The 24,634-nt window shown below is 42.2% G+C and overlaps 1 protein-coding gene across 1 annotated transcript in view; it reads right to left on the bottom strand.

Moving 5' to 3' along the window:
• The window catches only part of HHAT (hedgehog acyltransferase), a 364,318-nt gene that overhangs the window by 255,857 nt on the left and 83,827 nt on the right, over positions 1-24,634 (bottom strand). Inside the window, exon 7 of the mRNA XM_027082906.1 lies at positions 16,971-17,142. Within this exon, the coding sequence (XP_026938707.1) occupies positions 16,971-17,142 (172 nt within the window). The remainder of the gene's footprint in view (positions 1-16,970; positions 17,143-24,634) is intronic.

The raw sequence follows: 24,634 nt of genomic DNA, 5'->3' as shown, positions 1-24,634 counted from the left end.
CAAGCAAAGAGGGATAATGGTGTTAGCTGGCTAAATTAATCCTCACTATCAAGGGGAAACAGAGTTACCCCTACACATTGGAGGCAGGAAGGAATACAGAGGGAACTTGTGGGGTGCTTCTCAGTATTGCTGTTTCTACTGGTTAGTTAATGGAAGACTACAGCAGCCAAACATACATAGAAGCACCTAGGGCTTAGAGCCCTCAGGAATGGAGATTTCGATCACACCACTGGGCAAAGAACCCCAAACAACAAAGGTACTGATTGAAGGCAAAGAGAACATGGAATGGAAAGTAGAAAACAAAAGTCGTAAGTCCTCTGATTAGAATTAGCTCTAAAACATTTACCATTTTTCTTATTTGCTGTGCACTGTATTCACATATAAATTTTTTTTTTTCATTTCACCCAACATAGGTGTCTTTATTACCTGGACAAGAAGAATCTGTGCAGTTTGAGCCTGCCTAGCAATGCCTTTGATGGTATTAAGTAGCAGTATACTGAGGTATAACATTGTGAGTAATGGATTACACCTGTATTGTCCAATATAGTGACTAGTGCAAATGAAGAACTGATTTGTAACTTTAACTGATTTTAATTTTATATTTAAATAGCTACGTATGGCTAGTGGCTACCCTATTGGACAACACATATAAATTTTAACTAATATTCCTCTTCACTCCTAGCCCATTCCCCTACTATTTAACATAAAGTGTGCTGTTGGTGGTGAACTCTACAACTGAGCCCACAGTTATAGAACGTTATCATTACGACAGAACTCAAGGCGACACGGACACCCCCCTGAGAGCCTGGACTTGGACTTGTTGATGGGTTGTTCCTCTCTGGAGAAGGATGTGCATGTTTTGCACTCCGTGAGGGATAGCTGTGTATCTTCTTGAAGGTCAGTCCGTGGCAAAGCACTTGAGGACCATATCTAACAAGGTCTCCCTGCTTTAACTTAAATCTTGTTTCAACTCAACAGACATGAAGAGGAGCTGGTCAGCATCCTCTTCCTGTAAATTCCTGCGTCTTAACAGAATTCATCCTCCTGTTGGCCTTCAGAAAGGTACAATTACTGTCACCGTTCCCACTTGTGTCTGCCCTTCTGATGGTTTTTAGTTGGTGTCAACAGACGCGTTAAAAGTTACCCCCCAAACTGCTTCTATGTTCTCATTGCCGCCTTATTCTACAACCCCGGTTTATACTCCTCCAAAATGACCAAAGAGAACAATGACTTCTTAACTGCCAAATGAAACAGAATCCCTTCCAGTCCCCTCTTACTTGACCTCTCTTCAAATTCTGATCAATGGAGCACTGCTTTCTTCTTGAAACCTTCACAAAACCATTTGCTTTCTTCTTCATTTATTAATATTCCTTCTCATTTGTCACTGGATCCTCCTTTTCTACCCATCTCTTAAATGTTGATGTTTTCTAAAGTTCTATCCTTCTAGTAAGATATGTCTAATGGAGGTGCTAGAACAGCCCCACAGCTCCACAGGGGGCAGAGGTAGCCCCTTGAGGGCATGCACAACCCTGACATGGGCACCACCCATAGCCCCTAAAGCTCTGTCCACTCTGTTCATGTAGCAAATCTTCCTAGAATCTGGTCTCCACCTGAGAATCTGATTATAGCAGCTCTAAGCCTCACTGGAAACTGAAGTAGAAGGGAAAAGAAACCAACATCTCGCTGAGAAGAGATAAAATACATGGGAAGAATATCTTATTTTGACATCTCTAGGAAAGTATGAAAGGGAATGAAAGAAAAGCAAATGTCACCTGTTGCCATGGAGTTCCTAAAGTCCTCTTAATTAGCGAGGCACACTTGAGCTCTGATGGCCGAGCCAGCCACCACTGCTTTTTCCATCCCCACCAGGAGAGGATTTAATACCTTCCACAGAGTTTGTGAATATCTTCACTGTTGGATTAACCAAACCAAATGAATCCCATAGTAAACAACCTCTATTTACACCCCTATTCCTGTTAACTTTGCAGTCATCACTTTTTTTAATTGAAGTATAGTTGATTTACAATATTATATTACTTTCATGTATACAACCTGGTGATCCAATAATTTCATAGATTATACTCCATTTAAGGTTATTATAAAGTAATGGTTATATTTCCCTGTGTTTGTACAATATACCTTTGTTACTTACTCATTTTATACATAGTAGTTTGTGTCTCTTAATTCCCTACCACTATCTTGCCCTCCCCCCTTCCCTCTCCAAACTGATAACCACTAGATTGTTCTCTGTAACTGTGCATCTGTTTTTATGTGCTTATATCCATTCATTTTATTTTTCAGATTCCACAAATAAGTGATAACAGATTATTTCTCTTTCTCTATCTGACTTACTTCACTAAAGCATAATACCCTCTAGCTCCAACCATGTTGTTGCAAATGACAAAATTTCATTCTTTTATGGTTAATATTCCATTTTCTATATATATATATATATATATATATACACACACATATATATATATCACATCTTCTTTATTCATTCATCAGCTGATGGAATTTAGACTGCTTCCATATCTTGGCTACTGTAAATAGTGCTGCTATGAACACTGGGGTGCATGTATCTTTTCAAATTAGCGTTTTCATTTTCTTCAGATATATGCCCAGGAGTGGAATTGCTGGATCATACAGTAGTTCTAGCTCTAGTTTTTTAGGAACCTCCATACTGTTTTCATAGTGACTGCACCAATTTACATTCCCACCAACAGTGTACGAGGGTTCCCTTTTCTCCACACCCTCTCCAGCATTTGTTATTTGTAGACATTTTAGTGATAGCCATTCTGACTGGTGTGAGGTAATAATGTCTCATTGTGATTTTGATTTGCATTTTTCTGATGATTAACTATTTTGAGCATCTTTTCATGTGCTGTTGGCTATCTGTATATCTTCTTTGGAAAAATGTCTATTCAGGCCTTCTGCTCACTTTTTAAACAAGTTTTTTTATGTACTGAGTTGTACAAACTGTTTATAAACTTTGGACATCAACCCCTTATCAGTCATATCATTTGCAAATATTTTATTCCATTCAATAGATTGTCTATTTGTTTTTGTTGTTGTTGTTGTTGTTGTTTTGCGGTATGCTGGCCTCTCCCGTTGCGAAGCACAGGCTCCGGACGCGCAGGCTCAGAGGCCATGGCTCACAGGCCCAGCCGCTCCGTGGCACGTGGGATCCTCCCAGACCGGGGCATGAACCCGCGTCCCCTGCATCAGCAGGCGGACTCTCAACCACTGAGCCACCAGGGAAGCCCTGTCTATTTGTTTAGTTGATAGTTTCCTTTGCTGTGCAAAAGCTTTTAATTAGGTCCCAATTGTTTATTTTTGCTTTGGTTTCTTTTGTCTTACCCTTAAGATCCAAAAAAATATTGCTACAATTTACATCAAAGATTGTTCCACCCATGTTCTCTTCTAGGAGTTTTATGATTTCTGGTCTTACAGTTAGGTCTTTAATCCACTTTGAGTTTATTTTTGTATATGGTATGTATAAAAAGTTATAATAGACTTCTGTATTTAATCCGTATCCTGCAACTTCACTGAACTCATTTATTAATTCTAATAGTTTTGTGGTGGGTTTTCTACATGTAGCATCATGTCATCTGCAAACAGTGACAGTTTTACTTCTTCCCTTCCAACTTGGATGCCTCTCATTTCTTTTTCTTGACTGATTGTTGTGGCTAGGACTTCCAATACTATGTTAAATAGAAGTGGCAAGAGTGTGCATCCTTGCTTTTTCCTGATTTTAGAGGAAAAGCTTTTAACTTTTCACTATTCAGTATGATGTTAGCAGCAGGTTAGTCAAAAATGGCCTTTATTATGTTGAGATATTTATGTTCCCTCTATAACATTTTGATGAGCGTTTTCATCATGAATGGGTGTTGAATTTCGTCAGATGCTTTTTCTGCATCTTTTGAGATGATCATGTAATTTTTATCCTTCCTTTTGTTAATGTGGTGTATCACATTGATTGATTTGCATATGTTGAACCATTCTTCCATTCCTGGAATAAATTCCACTTGATCATGGTGTATGATCCTTTTTATATACTGTTGGATTCAGTTTACTAATATGTTGTTGAGGATTTTTGCATCTCTGTTCATCAAAGATATTAGCCTGTAATTTTCCTGTTTTGAATTGTCCTTGTCTGGTTTTTGTATCAGGGTAATGGTGGGATCACCAAATGTACTTGGGAGTGGCCCCCACCCCTTCATTTTTTTGGAATAGTTTGAGAAAGATAGGTACTAAGTTCTTCTTTATATGTTTGGTAGAATTCCACTGTGAAGCTGTCTGGTCCTGGACTTTAGTTTGCTGGGAGTTTTTTTTATTACAGATTCAGTTTAATTACTAGTCATCAGTCTGTTGAGATTGTCTGTTTCTTCCTGATTCAGCTGCAGAAGGTCTATGTGTCTAGAAAGTTGTCCATCTCTTCTAGGTTGTCCAATTTGTTGCCAAATAATGGTTCATAGTATTCTCTTATAATTTTTTTGTGGTACAGTTGTTATTTCTCCTTTCATTTTATTTTTTAAATTTTGTTCTTCTCTCTTTTCTTCTTGATAAGCCTGACAAAAGGTTTATCAATTTTATTTATCTTTTAAAAAAAACAGCTCTAGGTTTCCTCGATCTCTTCTAACAGTTTTTGGTCTCTATTTTATTTATTTCTTTTCTGTCTTTAATTTTTCCTCTTTCCTGCTGACTTTGGGCTTTTTTCATTGTTCTTTTTCTAATTTGTTAGATGGTAGGTTAGGGTATTTGAGATTTTTCTTACTTCTTGAGATAGGCCTGTATCTCTCTACACATCCCTCTTAAAATTATTTTTGCTGCATTCCATAGGTTTTGGAAAGATGTGTTTCCATTTTCATTTGTCTTGAGGTATTTTCTGATTTCCTCTTTGCTTTCTTCACTGACCCATTAGTTTTTTAGTTTCATGTGTTTGTGTTTTTCCCATTTTTCTTCCTATAACTGATTTCAATTATAGTTTCATACCATTGTGGTCAGAAAAAAATGCCTGATATAACTTGTATCCTTTTAAATTTGTTGAGACATGTTTTGTGACCTAGAATGTGGTCTATCTTAGAGAATGTTCCATGTACACTTGAAAAGAATGTGTTTCTTCTGTTTGGGGATGGAATGTCCTGTAGATATCTATTAAGTCCAACTGATCTAATATGTCATTTAAGGCCAATGTTTCCTTACTGATTTTCTTTCTGGGTGATCTGTCCATAGATGTCAGTGGGGTGTTAAAGTCCCCTGCTATCAATGATTATTGTAAATTTCTCCCTTTATGTCTGTTAATATTTGCTTTATATATTTAGATGCTCCTTATTGAGTACATATATGATAAGGAGTGTTATATACTCTTCTTATATTGATAACTTTACCGTTATAGAATGCCCTTCTTTGTCTTTTGTTATAAACTTTGTTTTAAATCTATGTTGTCTGATATGCGCATTGCTACCCCCACTTTCTTGTCATTTCTTTTTGCATGAAATATCTTTTTCCATCCCCTCGCTTTAATCTGTGTGTGTCTTTAGATCTGAAGTGAGTCTCTTGTAAGTAGCATATAAATGGGTCTTGTTTTTTTATCCAATCAGCCACCATATATCTTTTGATTAGAAACTGACATTTAAAGTGATTACTGATAGGTATGTACTTATTGCCATTTTGTTACCTGTTTTCTGGTTGTTTTTGTAGGCCTTCTCTGTTCTTCTTTTAGTTTCTTTCCTTGTGATTTGATGATTTTCTTTTATGGTATGCTTGTGTTCCTTTCTCTAGTTTTTGTTATCTATTGTAGGTTTTTGATTTGTGGTTACCATGGTGTTCATAAATGTTGACCTATAACTGTATCTACTTGTTTTACACTGGTAGTCATTTAATTTCAAATACGTTCTAAAAGATCTACATTTTTTACTCCCCTCCCCCATTTTGTGTTTTTGATGTCATATTTTACATCTTCATGTTTATCCCTTTACTATTTATTGTGGTTGTAGTTGATTTTAAAATTTTTTGTCTTTTAATCTTTGTACTAGCTTATTTAAGTAGTTGATCCTCAGCCCTTAACATATATTTGCCTTTACTATAGAGTGGGATTTTCCCCTCATCTACTGATCCTTGCTATAGCCTTTTCTTTTCCATTTAGATAAGATGCTTTAACATTTCTTTTAGGGTAGGTTTAGTATTGATGAACTTTTAGTTTTTGCTTTATCTGAGAAGTTCTTTATCTCTCCTTTCATTCTAAATGATAATCTTGCTGGGTAGATTATCCTATGTTGCAGGTTTTTTCCTTTCAGCATTTTAAACATATCATGCCACTCCCTTCTAGCCTGCAAAGTTTCTGCAGAAAAATCAGCTGACAACATTATGGGGGTTCCCCTGTACATGACTCTTTGTTCTTCTCTTGCTGCCTTTAGAATTCTCTCTTTAACTTTTGCCATTGGTGCACTTGATGTTGTTCAAGAGGTCCCTTAAACCGTTATCATTTTTTTTAATTTGTTTTTCTTTTTGCCGTTCTGATTGGGTGACTTCCATTATTCTATCTTCCAGATCACTTGTGCGTTCTTCTGTATCACCTGGTCTGCTATTAATTCCTTCTAATATGTTTTTTCATTTCAGTTATTGTATTCTTCAGTTCTGACTGGTTCTTTTTTATATTTTCTAGTTCCTTGTTAAAATTCTCACTGTGTTCATCAATTCTTTTCCCTATATCAGTTAACATTCTTTTTATTAATGCTTTGAATTCTTTACAGGGTAAATTATTTATTTTTGTTTCATTAGTTGTTTTTTCAGGGGTTTTCTCTTGTTTTTACAATTGAAACAAATTCTTCTGTCTTCTCATTTTGCTTAACTTTCTCTGTCTGTATGAAATTAGGTGAAATAGTTACCTATTCCAGTCTTGAAGGTGTCCTCTTGAGTGGGAGTCTCCCTATACAGTCTGCGTGTGCCCAGTGCCTGAATCTGACAGTGGGAGAGCTGGATCTGATGTGAGCAGGAGTCATGTCTTTCCCCAGGGTGTGCTGGCAGCTATCACCTTGGTAGGAGATGGGGTTGGAGATGGAGCAGATAGGGACAGAGCCAGGTGTGAGCTGGGGCTTCTCCTCTGCTCAGTGGCCACCACCACCCTACAAGGGGCAGGGGTGGGCCCCAAGCTGCTGGAGCAGAAGCTCTGAGGGTTGGGTCCAAGATGGTTCCATTCCCTTTAAGTGTGTGCTCTCCCCACTCCTAGCACTGGCACCCCTGCCCCAGAGCAGAGCAGTGCTGGAGCAAGAGGGCCTGGAGCAGGGGCTGGAGCAGGAGCTCAGCATGGGTCAGGGCTCAGGCTGTGGCAGTCCTGGCCCTAGAGTCCAAGACCACTTCTGATGCGCTGCCTCCATAAGGACCAGTACAGCTGTCCCCACCCTGTTCAGATGTCATTCCGGGTCCAAGCAGGCTCTATCCCTCACAACTGAGTACTCTGCTCAGCTGCAACAGCCCTGACCCTCGTGTGGAGCTGTATCACGAAGCAAGTGGGGCCAGAGTGGACACTCAGTGCAGGCTGGGGTGCATGCGAGGGTGGTCACAGAAAACCAGCCAGAGTCCCATGCAGTTTCAATCTGCTTTCTCCACCTTGTTCCCAGGAGTAAGCAAGTGTGTGCATGCTCTTCCTGAGAGGAGTCTAGGTTTCTTACAGTCCTCCTGTTAGTCCCACTGGCTTTCTAACCAGCTAAGGAGACTTGTCTTCCTGGTGTTGGACCCCAGTACTGCGACATCCAACACGTGGCTCAAACCTCTCACTTCCAAGGGAGGACCTCCACCTCTGTAATCCCCTCCTCTTCTGAGTCCCCTCCCAGGGGCACAGGTCCCAAACCTCATCGCTTCTATTCCCTTCCTACCCCACTCCATGTGGATCTTTCTTCCAGCCTTGGTTGTGCAAGAGTCTTTCTGCCAGTCTCCAGTTAGTTTTCAGTGAGCATTGCTCTGCATGTAGATGTATTTTGGATGTTTTCATGGGGGGAGGTGAGCTCTGTGTCCTCCTACTCCACCATCCTCATTTGAATCTGCACTCATCACTTTTTGGATGATTTCCCTTTGGCACCTTACGCAGAATGTTGAATATCACTGGTTTGAATGTCTGATCACTCACATTCACTAGGCAGAATTCCTAGAAGATTTATTTTGTTCACCTGAACGTGTATGTGAGTACTCCTTAAGCACCTGTGCAGTGCACTCTTCTTTAGTGAGCACTGAGGGGGACAGACACCAAAGGTAGTGGCACAGCTTCTTCTCCAAAGCAGCTTTCACCCTACTTAGTGGTGCTCAGAGGGAGTCATCTCTGGGGAGAGTAGAATGTTACTCAGTCCTGAGATCCTTGGAGGTGAAAACCCGGTTGTATATCTTCTCGCAGGTGAGACAAAGAGCCGCCTTTTATTCTGTCTGCACTGCTGCCTCCCACTCAACTGCAACTTTAGGGTGGGAAAAAAAGGCCACCGCAGAAGAAGGGAGAACCTTTCATCAAGAGAATAAAAGCCTAACAGAATAAAAAAATAAAAGTATTTCTTCACTATATCAGAAGGAAATCATAAATTGCAGACCAGGGCCCAAGGGCCTTTGTAAGCCTTACACTCCCTGATGCTTATTTTCTTTATCTCTCTGAACATCCCAAGAGGGATTAGCCCCCAAACCCTGAAGCTGGGGAAATCCTGTGCACAAAGAAAGGGGATGCTTGTCAGGCTCTACTCCAACCCCATGGCAGCCAGGAGGAAGGGAAACCCCGAGGAGAGACACAGGGGTGGCAGGTCTGCCACAAGAAAGTGAGAAGCAGGCCAGGCCATCTGAGCTTCCTTGACAGGGAGACAGAACACAACAGGCATTATCATTTAACACCATTAAAGCAGCATATTAGCTTCTGCCTCTATTCTCTCACTTCTGATTATTCTACTACCCTGGTTTATACTCCTTAAAAATGACCAAGTCAACTACAAAAAAAGTCAAACATGGCCAAAGTCAACAATGACTTTCAGAATGAAACACTCTCTTCAGTCCCCTCTTCCTTGGCCTCTCTTCAACCTCTGATAAATTGAGTCTCCCTTTCTTATCGAAACCTTCGCAAAACCATCTGCTTCCTCCTTCATTTGTTAATATTCCTTCTCACTTGTTGCTGGCTCTTCCTTTTCTGCCTGTCTCTGAAATGTTGGCATTCCTTCAAGTTCTATAGTTGGCCCTCCTTTATTCTCACTCCACACATTTTTCTAGGAAATCCCTATACTCTCATGGACTCAACTATCACATATACATGATGGCTTTCAAATGTCTGTCTGCATCCCCAATCCCTCTCCTGAGCTCCAGTGCTGTCTAACTGTAGCAGAGATGTCTCCACCTGGATGTTCAGTTTTAAGCATAACTTGTCAAAAACTGGACTCTTTATTCTTCCCTAAAACCTGCTCCCAGTCCTCCTATATTCCCTGCTCTTGGTGAATGGAAGTGTCAATCATCACCTAAACTCTAAATCAGAAGATTCCCTAGATCTTCCCTCTCTCATCTTCCCTGTCTCATCGGTGAGCAGAGCCTATTGACTGTACCTCCATCCCTCTCATCACTCCCTTCTTCTCCAACCTCCCTGCTTCACTCAAGTCTTCATCACCTTGCTCCTGACTGAGTCTAATGTTCCATCATGTAAAGCACTGTCTGGCTCTTTAATATTTGTTGAATAAAGACATGGACCTTTTTCTATTCAGATTTTCCTATTTCTAGTTTTACTCTACTCTGATTCATATTCTACACTGCAAGCAGAATATTTCTAAACCCCAAATCTAATCCTGTTTCCTCTCCCCTTAAATACTTTATGGTTTTCACTCTTTGGGTATTTAAATTACTTAAACTATATAAATACGTCCATGGGTCCCTATCACCTAAAAGGCAGAACAAATCCTCCTTAGCATGCTCCAGAAGCTCTTCCTAATAAAAACCCTTCATGTCTTTCTGGCAGAATCTCTCACTATACCTTAGACTCCGCGTCCAGCTCTCCTTATAACTCACAGTTCTCTGAGTACAGCAGAGTAACCCATACCAAGCAGGACCTTTATTTAAGCTGCAGTCCAACCCCTCCCCCTCAGCCCTGTCCATATGTTCTTCTTAACAAGGACTGTCCTCCTTGTTAAGACAAACTACTTTACCAGAGCCTAATCTACTGGGATTTTATCAGAGCTTTACCAACTTGGGGGAAGGAAAATTCCCAACTCTAGTCTGCTATCTAGCCTTCCACATGAATGGAAAAAATACCCAACTCCAGTACCCCCTAGTCATCCTACCAAACAGGATAGGGGGAAAAAAATCTGAGACTCATTTGTGAAGTTCACATCACAGGGGCATAGACTCACTGAAAGTCTGAGACCTAATCACAGAACTAAAGAACACTTCCCCTCTCCCAACACCTTATATACTAAAGTTCTTTTTACTCAGCACATCATGTCCGCCTTTCCAAAAAACATTACAAGGCATACTAAAAGGCAAAAAAAACAAAACAAAAACACAGACAAAGCAGCAGAACCAGACCTAGATATGGCAGGGATGTAGGAATTATCGAATTGGGAATTTAAAACAACTATGATTAATATATGAAGAGCTTTAATGGAAAAGGTAGACAACATGCAGGAATAGATGGATAATGTAAGCAGAGAGATGGAAACGCTAAGAATCAAAGAAATGCTAGAGCTCAAAAACACTGAACAGAGATGAAGAAAGCCTTTGAAGAGCTTATCAGTAGACCGCATACAGCTGAGGGAAAAACCTCTGAGCTTGAGGATTTGTCAATAAAAACATCTAAACATGAAAAGCAAACAGAAAAAAGACTGAAGGAAAAAAAACACAGAAGGGAGTACCCAAGAACTGTGTGACAATTAGAAAAGGTGTAACATAAATGTAATGGGAATACCAGAAGGAGAAGAACAGAAGCAATATTTGAAGCAATAATGACTAAGAATTTCCCCAAATTAACATGAGACACCAAACCAAAGATCCAGGAGCTCAGGGAACACAAAGCAGGACAAATGCCCCCAAAACTGCACCTATGCGTATCATATTCAAACTTCAGAAAACCAAAGGCGAAGAAAAAACACTGAAAGAAGCAAGGTGGTGGAGGTGGGAAACATCTAACCTGTAGAGGAACAAAGACGAGAATTACCTGCCGCTTCTCCTAGAAACATGCAAGCAAAGAGAGTAGAAGAAAACATTTAAAGTACTGACAGGAGAAAAAACAACCACCTAGAACGCTGTGGTCCTGTGAAAGTACCCTTCAAAAGTGAATGAGAAATAAAGCCTTCCTCAGACAAACAAAAATGGTGGAATTTGTTTCCAGTAGACTTGACTTGCAGGAAATGTTAAAAGAAATTCTTCAGAGAGAAGGAAAATGATATAGGTTAGAAACATGGATCTATATAAAGAAGGGAAGAGCTAATAAATGAAGGTAAAATAAAACCTTTGCTAATTCTTTTCTATTCTTGATCTAACAAATAACAGTTTGTTCAAAATCATAAAAGCAACAATGTATTTACCACTACAGTTTATATATAAGTAAAATGAATGATAGTAATTACACAAACGACAGGAGGGAGGAATTAGGAATATTTTATTATAAGGAACAATCAGGAATATTTTAAGGTACTTGCAGTACCTGTTAAGTGATATTGTGTTATCTGAAAATAGATTCAGAGTAGTTGTAAATGTATACTGCAAATTTTACGGCAACTACTGAGAAAGTTAAAAAAGAGGTATACTTGATATGCTAAGAAAATAAAGAAAATGGAATGATATAAAATGTTTAATTAAAAACAAAAAAGGCAAACAAAGAATGAAACATAAAAATAGGAACAAAAATCAAGGGCGATGAATAGAAAAGAGTAACGAACATGATAGATAATAATCCAATCATATCAATAATCACTTTAAACATCAATGGTCTAAATATATCCATTAAAAGATAGAGATTATCAGAGTGGATCAAAAACTAGGACCCGGGCTTCCCTGGTGGCGCAGTGGTTGAGAGTCCACCTGCCGATGCAGGGGACACGGGTTCGTGCCCAAGTCCGGGAAGATCGCACATGCCGCGGAGCGGCTAGGCCCGTGATCCATGGCCGCTGAGCCTGCGCGTCCGGAGCCTGTTGCTCTGCAACGGGAGAGGCCACAACAGTGAGAGGCCCGCGTACCGCAAAAAAAGAAACAAAAAACAAACAAACAAAAAAGGACCCAACCATATATTGCCTAAAAGAAACCCACTTTAAATATAAAGATACAGTTAAGTTAAAAGTAAAGGCATAGAGGAAGATATACCATACTAAGACTAATCAAAGCTGGAGTAGATATATTTCAGACACATCAGACCTCCAAGCAAGGAAAATTATCAGAGATAAAAAGGGGCATTACATAATGATAAAAGGGTCACTTCTCTAAAAAGACATAATAATATATAATACGTATGTGCATAACAACAGAGGGTCAAAATATGTGAGGCAAAAACTGATAGAAAAGCAAGGAGAAACAGATGAATCCAACTATTGTAATTAGAGATTTCACCACCCCTCTAACAGAAATGGACAGATTTATCAGGCAGAAAATCAGTAAGGACATGGTTGAACTCAACAGCACCATCGGTCAAGTGGATATAATTGACATCTATAGGCTATTTTATCCAACAACAGGACACACAGTCTTCTCAAGCTCACATGGAACATTCTCCAAGACAGACCACATTCTGGACCATATAACACACCTAAATAAATTTAAGAGAACAGAAATCATACAATGTCTGCTCTCAGATAATAATGGATAATAATCGAATTAAATTAGAAATCAACAATATATAGCTAGGACATCTCAAAATACTTGGAGATTAAACAGGAAAAAAGACAAGGATGTCCCCTCTCACCACTCCTTTTCAATATCATACTGGAAGTCTTAGCTAATTCAATAAAAGAAGAAAATGAAACAAAAAACATATATTTGGGAAGGAAAAAATTACTTTTCCTTGCAGATGACATGATTGTCTATGTAGAAAATCCCAAAGAAACAACAACAACAAAAAAATCTCCTGGAATAAGAAATTGTAGCAAGGTTGTACAAAATAAGGTTAATATAGTAAAGTCAATCACTTTTCTATTTACCAGCAATAAACAAGTGGAATTTGAAACTAAAAACACAATACCATTTACATTAGTACTCCCCCCAAAAAATTCAGGTATAAATATAAATATAACAAAATATGTGCAAGTTATATATGAGGAAAACTAAAAATGTCTGATGAAAGAAATCAGAGAAGAACTAAATAAATGGAAAGACAGCCATGTTCATGGATAGAAAGACTCGAGATAACAAGATATCAATTCTTCCATACTCCATCTATAGACTCAATGCAATCCAAATCAAAATCCTAGCAAGTTATTTAGTGGATATTGACAAACTGATTCTAAAGTTTATGTGGAGAGGCCAAAAGACCCAGAATAACCAGTACAACGTTGGAGAAGAAGAAGAAAGTCAAAGGCCTGCCACTATCTGACTTCGAGACTTACTTTAAAGCTACATTAATCAAGACAGTGGGACACTGGTGAAAGAATAAACAAAGAGATCAATGGCACAAAACAGAGAGCCAAGAAATAGACTCATAAATATAAATAAAGTCGACCAATCTTTGACAAAGGAGCAAAGGCAACATAATGGAGCAAAGACAGTCTTTTTAACAAATGGTGCTGGAAGAAATTCATGTCTAATTTCTTACACCCTTCACAAAAATGAACTCGAAATAGATCATAGACCTAAACATAAAACACACAACTCTAAAACTCTTAGAAGATGACACAGGAGAAAACCTAGGTGACCTTGGGGATGGTGGATTTTTTAGATACAACACCAAATGCACGATCCATGAAAGAAATAATCGATGAGCTGGATTTCATTAAAATTAAAAACTTTTGCTCTGTTAAAGGCACTGTCAAGAGAAAGAGAAGATAAGCCACAGACTGGGAGAAAATATTTGCGAAAGACACACCTGATAAAGGACTGTTATACTGGCAAGTATGTGCAGTGGCAGGCGCTCATAACTTGCAGGTAAGGAAAAAAAAAAAAAAAGCCAGCTTGAAAACTGTCAGTTTGAGAGTTTCTTACGAAAATAAACATTTTCTTACCATATAATCACTCCAAAGGAGTTGAAAACTTATGGCCACATAAAACTCTGCACGTGGGTATCTATAGCAAATTTATTCATAATTGCAAAACTTAGAATCAACTGAGATGTACTTCAGTAGACAAACAGATAAATGAACTGTGGAACATCCAGACAATGTAATATTATTCAGCACTAAAAACGAATGATCTATCAAACCATAAAAAGACATGGAGGAACCTTAGATGCATATCACTAAGTGAAATATGTCAATCTGAAAAAACTACATACCGTATGATTCCAACTATACAACAACATTCTGGAAAATGTAAAACTATGGAGATGGTAAAAAGATCAGTGGTTGCCAGGGATTAAAGGGGAGAGAGGGATGAATAGAGCACAGAGAATTTTTAGGGCTGTGAAACTACTCTGTCTCATATTATAAGAGTGGATACACGTCATTACACATCCGTCAAGACCCACAGACTGTACAACACTGAGTAAATCCTAATATAAAGATGGACTTCGGGTGATAATGACGTGTCACTGTAGTTTTATCAACTGTAACAAATGTACCACACTGGTGGGAACGTTGATACTGGCGGAGGCTGTGCACGTGTGGGGCACGGGATATATGGGAAATCTCTGTACTCTGCTCTCAGTTTTGCTATAAATCCAAAATCGCTCTAAAAATAAAGTCTATTTAAAAAAAAAAGATTTTATAAAAAGGGAATGATAAACCCAAAAGTCAGGTTATCTTTGTGGAGGGAGTGAAAGGAGGTGATGGGGTTATTATGGGTGCAAACAAAGGGCTTGTAGGATTCTGGTTAGCTCTTAAGCTGAGTGGTTGGTACCCAAATGGACCCCTAATGACTTTTCTTTGTCACTGGATTTACCACCCTTAGTGCTGACCTTAGGAGTAATAGCTGTCTGAGATAACTTTTCCTTTTTGTTTAAACCCCATTTTCAGTTTTGCTTTCCAGTTTTCATAGTTAAAATCACCCAAACGGATACAATCTCTTAATTTGGATGTAGTACAACTGGGCTATGATTTAGCATAAGCCATCACTTAATCCTATTTTGTTTGCCTAAGTGTATCATTAAAGCCTTGGATTATCAGTTACCCCCAAGTATGAAAAAAGATTTTGTCTGGGAAGAACAGACTGTCATTAAAACAACTCAGCATTTTTCCAGTCCTAAAAGGCATCTTCCTTGCAAACATTCTGATTCAGCATGTGCGATAACAAGGGCAATCAAGATTTTTTTTTTAAATCTATAAATCACCAAACAGATAAGGAGTCAGGCTATTACTCTTGCCCTCGGCAGGGAGCTTAATCTGGCCGGAAGATCGCTCATTTCCCATTGGAGCCACAGGCTCGAGGTCAGACCACGGGGCTGAATTTCAGTTCTTGAAAGGAGTGCAAAGAAATGAAAAGATTTCGTTCAGAAAGGAGCATGTTCTCTGATGTTTCGGCCCGAGGAATAAAGAATGATAGCATCTCCACAGAAAAGTCTTATACTGGAGACTGTGTCCTGCTAAGGAAATAAGACCTCCAGCCCACCTACCTGCAGACAGAAAGAAATGGGCAAACAAGAAAAAGGGGCCAACAGAGGGGCCTACATAAGAACACACCATTAATTCTATCTATCAGACATTTTACGAGGTAAGCCCTTCACCTTCATGGTTTCACTTAATCCTCCAAACAACCCTGCAAAGGTGAGTCTGCTCATTTGACAGGTGAACGTGCAGACAGTTGTAGCAAGCTGCCAAAGGTTGCCCACTAGCGACTGGTGGAGCCGAGGTTCAAGCCTATGTCTAGCTGTGAATAGATAAAGAAGATGTAGTACATATAGACAATGGAATATTACTCAGCCATAAAAAGGAATGAAATAATGCCATTTGCACCAACATGGACAGACCTAGATTTTATCATACTACGCGAAGTAAGCCAAACAGAGAAAGACAAATATCATATGCTATCACTTATATGTGGAATCTAAAAAAATGATATGAATGAACTTATTTACAAGACAGAAATAGACCCACAGACATAGAAAACAAACTTATGGTTACCAAAGGGGAAAAATGGGGGTGGGGGGAAGGATAAATTAGGAGTTTGGGATTAACAGATACACACTACTATATATAAAACAGAAAACCAACAAGGTTCTACTGTATAGCACATGGAACTATACTCAGTATTTTGTAATAACCTATAAGGGAAGAGAATGTGAAAAAGAATATATATATATATATATATATATATACACACACACACACACACATATGCATATATGTGTGTATGTATATATATATACACATATATGTATATATAACTGAATCACTTGCTGTACACCTGAAACTAACACAACAATGTAAATCAACTACACTTCAACAAAAAAAAAAAACCTGTATCTGTCTGACTCTAAAGCTCATGCTCTTTGCTTTATATCATAGAGGAAAACAACAAGGATTACTGCAGAACTCGGTCTTAAAGCATTACCTCTCAGCAGGGGCTACAAGGCTGCACCCAGCATCTCTTGCCTTCTCCTGTCAAGCGCAATGCTGGCCATACCAGGAAGATGCGGACCCAGCTGAACTTAGCAGGATTCCATTAGGAAGAGGGATTGCTACCACCCTTGGTTCCAAGACCACCAAGCCTGACCCTCACCTCTGTCAGCCACCTCACACATGCGTCACCTCAGCCACAAGAGGAACAAGGTGAAAAAAAAGGAGGGTTTGCTCAAGGCAACTACACCCCTGTCTGCCCCCCGTCCAGCTTCGCCGCGAAGCTCTCTCGATGCTTGTTCTACCGCCAGTGATTTCCACCATTACCTAAGGTCCAACATGAGACGGCCCTCAGGAGGGAGGTGCTGCTGTAGATGGCGTGCATGTACATAAGATGAACCATCAGCTCCGCCAGCCACCAACAGGAGAGGAGGCGGCCCAGCCCCCGGGCAAGGGTGGGAAGGCCGGCCTTGGGCGAGCCCTGCTCCTGCTGCTGCATCTAAAGTAGAAACAGAAGAAGTCATTAGATGGCAACTCCATTTTTTTTTTTTTAAGAAGATGTTGGGGGTAGGAGTTTATTAATTAATTAATTAATTTTGCCTGTGTTGGGTCTTCTTTCCTATGCGAGGGCTTTCTCTAGTTGTGGTGAGCGAGGGCCACTCTTCATCGCGGTGCGCGGGCCTCTCACTGTCGCAGCCTCTCTTGTTGCGGAGCACAGGCTCCAGACGCGCAGGCTCAGTAGCTGTGGCTCACGGGCCTAGTTGTTCCGCGGCATGTGGGATCCTCCCAGACCGGGGCTCGAACCCGTGTCCCCTGCATTGGCAGGCAGACTCTCAACCACTGCGCCACCAGGGAAGCCTCACCTCCATTCTTAAAACCTTTCAGAGTCCCCTAGACAACGTTTTTATAAATTTTCATTTTCGCTGTATCTTCTAAGGGAGGGCTGGTTTAGTTTGCCTCGGGAACACTCGGCGTTCTTGGGTAAAAAAAAAATATGTCGGGCTTCCCTGGTGGCGCGGTGGTTGAGAGTCCGCCTGCCGATGCAGGGGACGCCGGTTCGTGCCCCGGTCCAGGAAGATCCCACATGCCGCGGAGCGGCTGGGCCCATGAGCCATGGCCGCTGAGCCTGCGCGTCCGGAGCCTGTGCTCCGCAGCGGCAGAGGCCACAACAGTGAGAGGCCCGCGTAACACCCCCCAACCAAAAAAAAAAAAAAAATGTCTGACAAATACCATATGATATCACATATGTGTGGAATCTAAAAATTATGAGACAAATGAACTTATTTACAAAACAGAAATAGACCCACAGACATAGAAAGCAAACTTACGGTGACCAAAGGGAAAAGGGAGTAGGGATAAATTGGGAGTTTGGGATTAACAGATACACACTACCATATATAAAATAGATAACCAACAAGGACCTACGGTAGACACAGTAATATATTACAAGATGTTCAATATCTTGTAATAACCTATAATGGAAAAGAACCTAAAGAAGAATAGATAGATAGATAACTGAATCACTTTGCTGTATAACTGAAACTAACAGAACATTGTAAATCAACTATATTTCAATTAAAAAAAAAGTTTTTTAAGTCATGTCCAAGCTAGAAAACTCTGTCCAAGAGCAAGAAAAGGGCGGAGGCCACAAGCTAGCCCAGTGCTGAGAACCAAGAAGGGATTCCGCATCCCTTCACCCCAGCGGCAGCCCTGCCCAAAACCCAGGCTGGAGGGCAGTTCCTGATGTGTCCTAGACAAACACAGAAGAACAAGAGAGCACGTATACGTTTTCCGGATCTTACACTGACACGATTTTATTAGACTGAAGGCTGCCTGGAAATGCAGAGGTGAAGTGATGGCCTTAATTAGGAAGTTGTATCTGCACACATTAGCTGGCAGAGGCTATGGACCTGGTTCAGCAAGGGCTTGACAATTAGGGCTCCAGACACTACATGAACGAGAGGCCCATCCCCAGGGGAAGGTGATCCTGACATGCTTCTTTAACTTCTCCTCTCCTCTAACCATCAAGGCGCAGTGGGTCCCACGGCAGCCAGGAGGGGCGGCAGGCACTGCCCTTAGAGGTGATGGGCTATCTACATGCCAAGGAGTTAATTTCTATTCCATTCTTGAGCATCTATTCTATCACGGTCTCAAACGGTCCTCTTACAACAAGAAACCAGACCAAGAAATTCTGGCTGGCGCAGTGAAACTGCATAAATGGCTTTCCCCCTTTTGCCATCTGCTTGGTTAGCTACATCCAGGAAAGCTGTTGTTTTCAATTTTTTAATGTAAGTTGATCAAATTAACAGGAATTTCCTTGCATTTTCTTCAGTTCACCTCAGAAAGATATTTATTAGGAAACAAAAGTAACTGCTTTGAAGGATCCACCCAGCCAAGTTTGACAGGGGAAGCGCTAGCTGGGAAGGTTATCCAGGAAGGAAGGTGGGGCACAGATGGGTTTGCAGTCTTGCAGGGATCACAGCTCACTGCAATTATAGCCGCAGCACAGCGACCCAATGCAGACCCCTTTCCCTCTCTAGGCATAACTGAGGGTGGTTTTCATGTGAATCCTTACGTCAAGCGTGCATGCTACAAAGTCTGGAGCAGAGCATCGACAAGCCAGTGGATGGAGAAATCCTCAGTGAGAGACCCCCTACCTGCCCGATCCCTCGTGTCTACATTATATAATTGAGAAGAAAAAGGAAATAACCCAAACTTCCAACAGTATGGGCTTGGGGCTTGGTTAAATGCGTGAGTGCGCCTCAATCTTACGTAGCCGTGCAAACTATTTTTTGATATAAATGTGCATAAATAAAGAAAGGCTGGAGACACAGACACCAAAATGGCAGCAGTGATGGTAATCTTTGGATAGTAAGATTCTTGTTATTTTTTAACTATTATTATTTTTGTAATCAGGGCAAAAAGTAATGTAACTTTACGATATCGTGAAGACTTTGGTCCTCTCTGTTAAAGAGGCAAGCCCTCTGTTTCTGCAGCCTTCTTGTAAAAAATGCCGAGTCTCAGGACCTCCCCAGGGGAGCCCAGCATCCTCTCTATGAACGAGCAAGCCTGTCTCTCTTTTGTGCTACCCATCTTTATTTCTCCTAACCTTCCCACCTCACTCGGAGACTTTCTTAGTTACACGCTGAGTTGCCCTTTGTTCATTCTCAACCCTTTTTCAGCTCTCTAAAGCAAACTCATTTTGACCAAATGACCATCAGCAAATGAAGAAACAATTACGAATACAGTGTCCATTAGTCTGTGGAGGCTAGAACCGTTCACACCAAGGCAACTGGGAAAGTTAAGACATGAAGAGGCACCTAAAACCATTCCGGACCAACAGAAGGGGCCTTTCTTGGTGCCAGACTCTTGGAGGAAAGCAGATTCCCTGAATGAATGTGATAACGACCTCAAAAGCAGTGCTGACAAAAGACAATCTTTGCACAACTGTCTCCAGTGCTCCCAGATAAGCAACTATGCGCATGGCCTGCAGGCCCCTGAGCAGTTGCCCAACCCCAAGCTCAGGTCCCCTGGAGACCAGAACTGCACCCGAGGCCTTGGAGCACCACTGGGGGTGTAGCCCCGTCCCAGGGAGAGGAGAAGCATCTAGACAGGAGGGAAGCCACTGTGAGATCAGAACAACAGCCACGCCGGGCCATCAGGAAAATAAGTCTGTCCGATCACCTCCAGCTCCAGGCGACCACATCTCAAGGTCAGTCCAGAGGCCCTCCTTTCCTTCCCCAAACAATGCACGGTCTAAAATGACACGAGTATCTGTAATTAAGAAGAAACATGAGGTGCATTTTGTGACTGACTGGCCTCCCAATAATGACTTCCCTGCTTTCCCCAGGGCCAAACTCACTCTCCAGGTTTAAAAAGGCATACTTATGGGCTTCCCTGGTGGCGCAGTGGTTGGGAGTCCGCCTGCCGACGCAGGGGACACGGGTTCGTGCCCCGGTCCGGGAGGATCCCACATGCCGCAGAGCGGCTGGGCCCATGAGCCACGGCCGCTGAGCCTGCGCGTCCAGAGCCTGTGCTCCGCAACGGGAGAGGCCACAACAGTGAGAGGCCCGCATACCAGAAAAAAAAAAAAAAAAAAAAGGCATGCTTATGTGTCACCACTGGACCAGAAGGGCTGGACTCTTCTCTGCAATGCTCCCTTTTTGATGCTGGATGCCTCCCCATCCAGAGTAAGAGAAACGTCTATTCCTTAATTGCACAAGTAAACACAGCAGAAGGAAACCAATTCAATTTTTCATTCTATTCGCTTTTACTTAAAAACATGGTTATTAGTCTTTCTTCAGAGTTGTGCTGTTATTACAGCCCATTTATATTTGTCCCTTGTCAATTCAGCAGCGGGAAAAGACACCATACACAGCTCACCTAACGAGCAGGGTTGCTCACTATTCAACCTCTGCACGCAAAGCGTTTCACTTGAGATATTTCAAACTGAGGGGAGTGCCAATCTTAAGACCACGGGAAACTGCCGTCAATGGGAATTTTGAGTTAAGGCTCCACTAAAAAATACACCTTAACTCATCTGCGAAGCGCATTTTAAAACACGTTGTATTTTAAAACCTCATTTCATGCAAATTGCATAAAAAGGAATATCGAAGCCCTTCCAAGATATGCTAATGATTAAAGATGACAGTGCTCAAAGATGAAAGGTTCTTTTCTTTCGCATACGAATAATACCCATGTTGGAGAGCAGCAAACAGAAGCCTTCCCCAGAGGCAACTGTTCAGCTGAGTTACCTCTGCTCCAACCTCCACGCTTGGGTCAAGGGCACTGTAGCCCGTGTCTTGTTCCTTTGTAACACGGGAGCTTCTCTCCAGCCCATGGTCATAGACGGTACCCCTACTCCCAGGAAATCATTCCCTAATCAGACCCTCACTACCCCTCCCCAGCATCCGGACCAAGGCCAGTAGTACCGAGTGGTCTCTGGCAGAACAGCAAGTAGGGCCTGCAGTCGGTGTAGCTGTCACAGGACTGGGACCCGGTCTGGCCAGCTTGAGCCTCCAGACCCGCACGTCCACCAGGCCACACTGCTTCCTCCCTCTAACTCCTGTGCGGCTCCCCGAGCTGGCGACAAGGCTCTGTCTGGTCTTCGTCCCTCCCACCCCAACGCGCATTGCGTTAGCCTGTCCTTGCCTCCGTGTTACCGTCTGTGAAGTGGGAGTAACGACAGTGCCTCTCTCCTGGGGTTGTTGCCAGGATGAAAGGCATCAGAACATGGAAAGCCTGGTTAGGAGTAAGTGCTCGGTTAGGGTTACTTCTCACAGTTAGCACCATTCCAGATGCGCCCTGGAACCAGAGCCCACCCCATACCCTGAATGGTTTGTCTGGGACGCTGACTGCCAGGCCTGGTCCTTCAGGGGCTGGGCCCGCCCCTGCACCTGCAGCCACTGCCTGCATCTGTCTTCCGCTGGCCTCCTCTGAGATCAAGGATGGTCCCTGCCCAGAATCCTGCCCAGAATGGCCCCTGCTGCTGCCCTCACCTATCAGCCTGGACACCCAGGGCCTCAGTGCTGGCATAAACTTATGTTAGTTCTCACCCTCGGGAGCTTCCCTGGGTGAAATCTGCAACTGGCCCCTTGTACACAGAGGGCGAGGAGAGACCAAAGAAAAACAGCCAGACCATTCCGGGTTGGCAGGTGGCAGGTTTACTAAGCAAGGGAGCTTACAGATGAGCCTTGTCTTGGGCGCTGAAAGGCAAGTAGATCTCTGCATCCACTGGCCAGAATTTTAAAGTTGAAATAGAGGCCTTACCTGGGTTTAGTCACATAGTCAGTTCAGATGGTCTCAACAACACCTTCCTCGTTCAAGGTCAAGGCTATGTCCCTGAAATGGCTCCTAGTGTGGGAATGGAAAGCAGAACGTATATTCCAAGGGCAGGGGAGGGGGGAACAGCCTCCAACAGCCCAGGTCCAGACTGCAGGTCAACCAGTGGTCACATCCTTTCAATGCCCTCCTCCAACAACTTACCCTAGAAATGCCCCTGCTTTGGGATAACAATAACAACAATAATAGTAATAGTTAACACCTCATAGTGTTACATGTCAAGCCCCACTATCTATACAAAATCGTTTAATCCTTATGACAACCCTGTGAGGGAGGTATTATTACTCTTCCCATTTCATTGATAAGGAAACTGAGTCACAACTAAGGTGAGTAACTCACCAAAAGCTCTCAAGCCAAAGCAGAGCAGGGATTCAAACCCTGTAACAATAGGACTGGGCGCAAGAGTCTTTGCTCTTAACCACCAACCTAGTTCCCTATTTGAGCACTGGCTCTTCCCCTCGGGGCAGGAACACAGCCCTCAGCAAGGAAAACCCCCTGGTCCTCCCACACCCAGGCTCACCGTCCCCCCCATATCAGCTCCTCCCTCACTGCATGATTCAACCTGCTCAGAGTTAAGATGTAGTGGCCCCAGGCTCCCAGCTCAGCAAATAAACAGCATTTCCTGCCTTTCCCTAGACCTCCCCGACCCTGTCCCCCGACCTCACCCCCGGCTCCGTATCTGAGTTCCATAGAACCCTGGGAGAAAAATAAACGGGGCCCATATTCCTGAAACTCCAAATGCCATCAGAGATGGCCTTCAAGTTAAGGCCCTGAGGCCTGTTGACAGGCACATTTTCCCCTGTTCATGATTGATGTGTACACATTTCACATGCCATACATTACAGAGGCACCTCTTCTATACTTGACTCATCTTGGATATGTAAATTTACACACACAAAAAAAAAAAAAAAAAACTGGGTGAAAGAGAACTTTCTCCCAGGGTGGGCCTAGTACTGTAAATTTATGGACTGTGGTTTGCCCAGCTGGGTTCGTCTCCACGGTGAGGCTCTGCTGCCCCCTGGTGGCAAGTCTCTCCCTGCTCTTTAGAGTTTGTGAGTGTTGACCTGAGAAGCTAAGAGCCAAAATTTCAATACTACCATTTCCTATTAACATTTATTCATTCACACAAGCACTCGTTCAGAGCAAACCTTACTTACAAGCTCTTCCAGTTGGCTTTCTTCTGCCCCCTCCCGGCTTCTCTGAAGGAGCCCTTTCACTACAAGATTAGCTCCCTAGTTTAACTGCTCTCCGTTTAGACCCATTTTTCTCACACGAGGTCACCCCCAGCAACTGCAGAAACCACCTGGCTTGTTTTTATTGCCCTGTAGCTTATTAAACATTTTACCTTTTCTAGACTGACTTTTCTATGAATCTTCTCAGACCACAGAGAAAGGTTTCAACTTGCCTTTTTGAGTTCCCTGCTTTCGGCAATTGCTACCACTTTGAAAGGGGTAAAAAAAAACAGAGAGGGGACATCGATGGTACCTGGAGTCTCCAGACCTGACTCCCTACAGGGAGAAACCCCTTCATTTCCCCAGGCTGAAACTCAAAAACAAGAGCCTTTGGCTAAGGATGTAGGTGAGCGATAATCTCAAAGCTCGCCTCTGTGTAACATATTCAGGACCCTGAGACCCGCCTCTCATATTCCCTCAAGACCCTACAGGGTACAATCAGAAAGGAGGAGACAGACGAGAACTAAGAAGAATGATGATTTGCCTAACAACAAAGTACAGATCCCATAGGGCTAAGCTCCTTAATGGATAAGAGGCAGTTAGGAAAATAATTTGTTTCCTCTTTTTTTATATATATAAATTTATTTATTTTATTTTTGGCTGTATTGGGTCTTGGTTGCTGTGCACTGGCTTCCTCTAGTTGCGGCGAGCGGGGCCTACTCTTCATTGCGGTGTGCGGGCTTCTCATTGCGGTGGCTTTTCTTGTTGCGGAGCACAGGCGCTAGGCGCACGGGCTTCAGTAGTTGTGGTGCATGGGCTCAGTAGCTGTGGCTCGCGGGCTCTAGAGCGCAGGCTCAGTAGTCATGGCTCACGGGCTTAGTTGCTCCACGGCATGTGGGATCTTCCCAGACCAGGGCTCGAACCCGTGTCCCCTGCACTGGCAGGCGGATTCTTAACCACTGCACCACCAGGGAAGTC

Source organism: Aethalodelphis obliquidens, unplaced genomic scaffold (assembly GCF_003676395.1).
Source record: "Aethalodelphis obliquidens isolate GAN/ISIS:26980383/991018 unplaced genomic scaffold, ASM367639v1 scaffold48, whole genome shotgun sequence".
In the NCBI taxonomy this organism is placed as follows: Eukaryota; Metazoa; Chordata; class Mammalia; order Artiodactyla; family Delphinidae; genus Aethalodelphis; species Aethalodelphis obliquidens.
The sequence above is the reverse complement of the archived record's forward strand: the minus strand, read 5'-3'. Positions and strand labels throughout refer to the sequence as shown.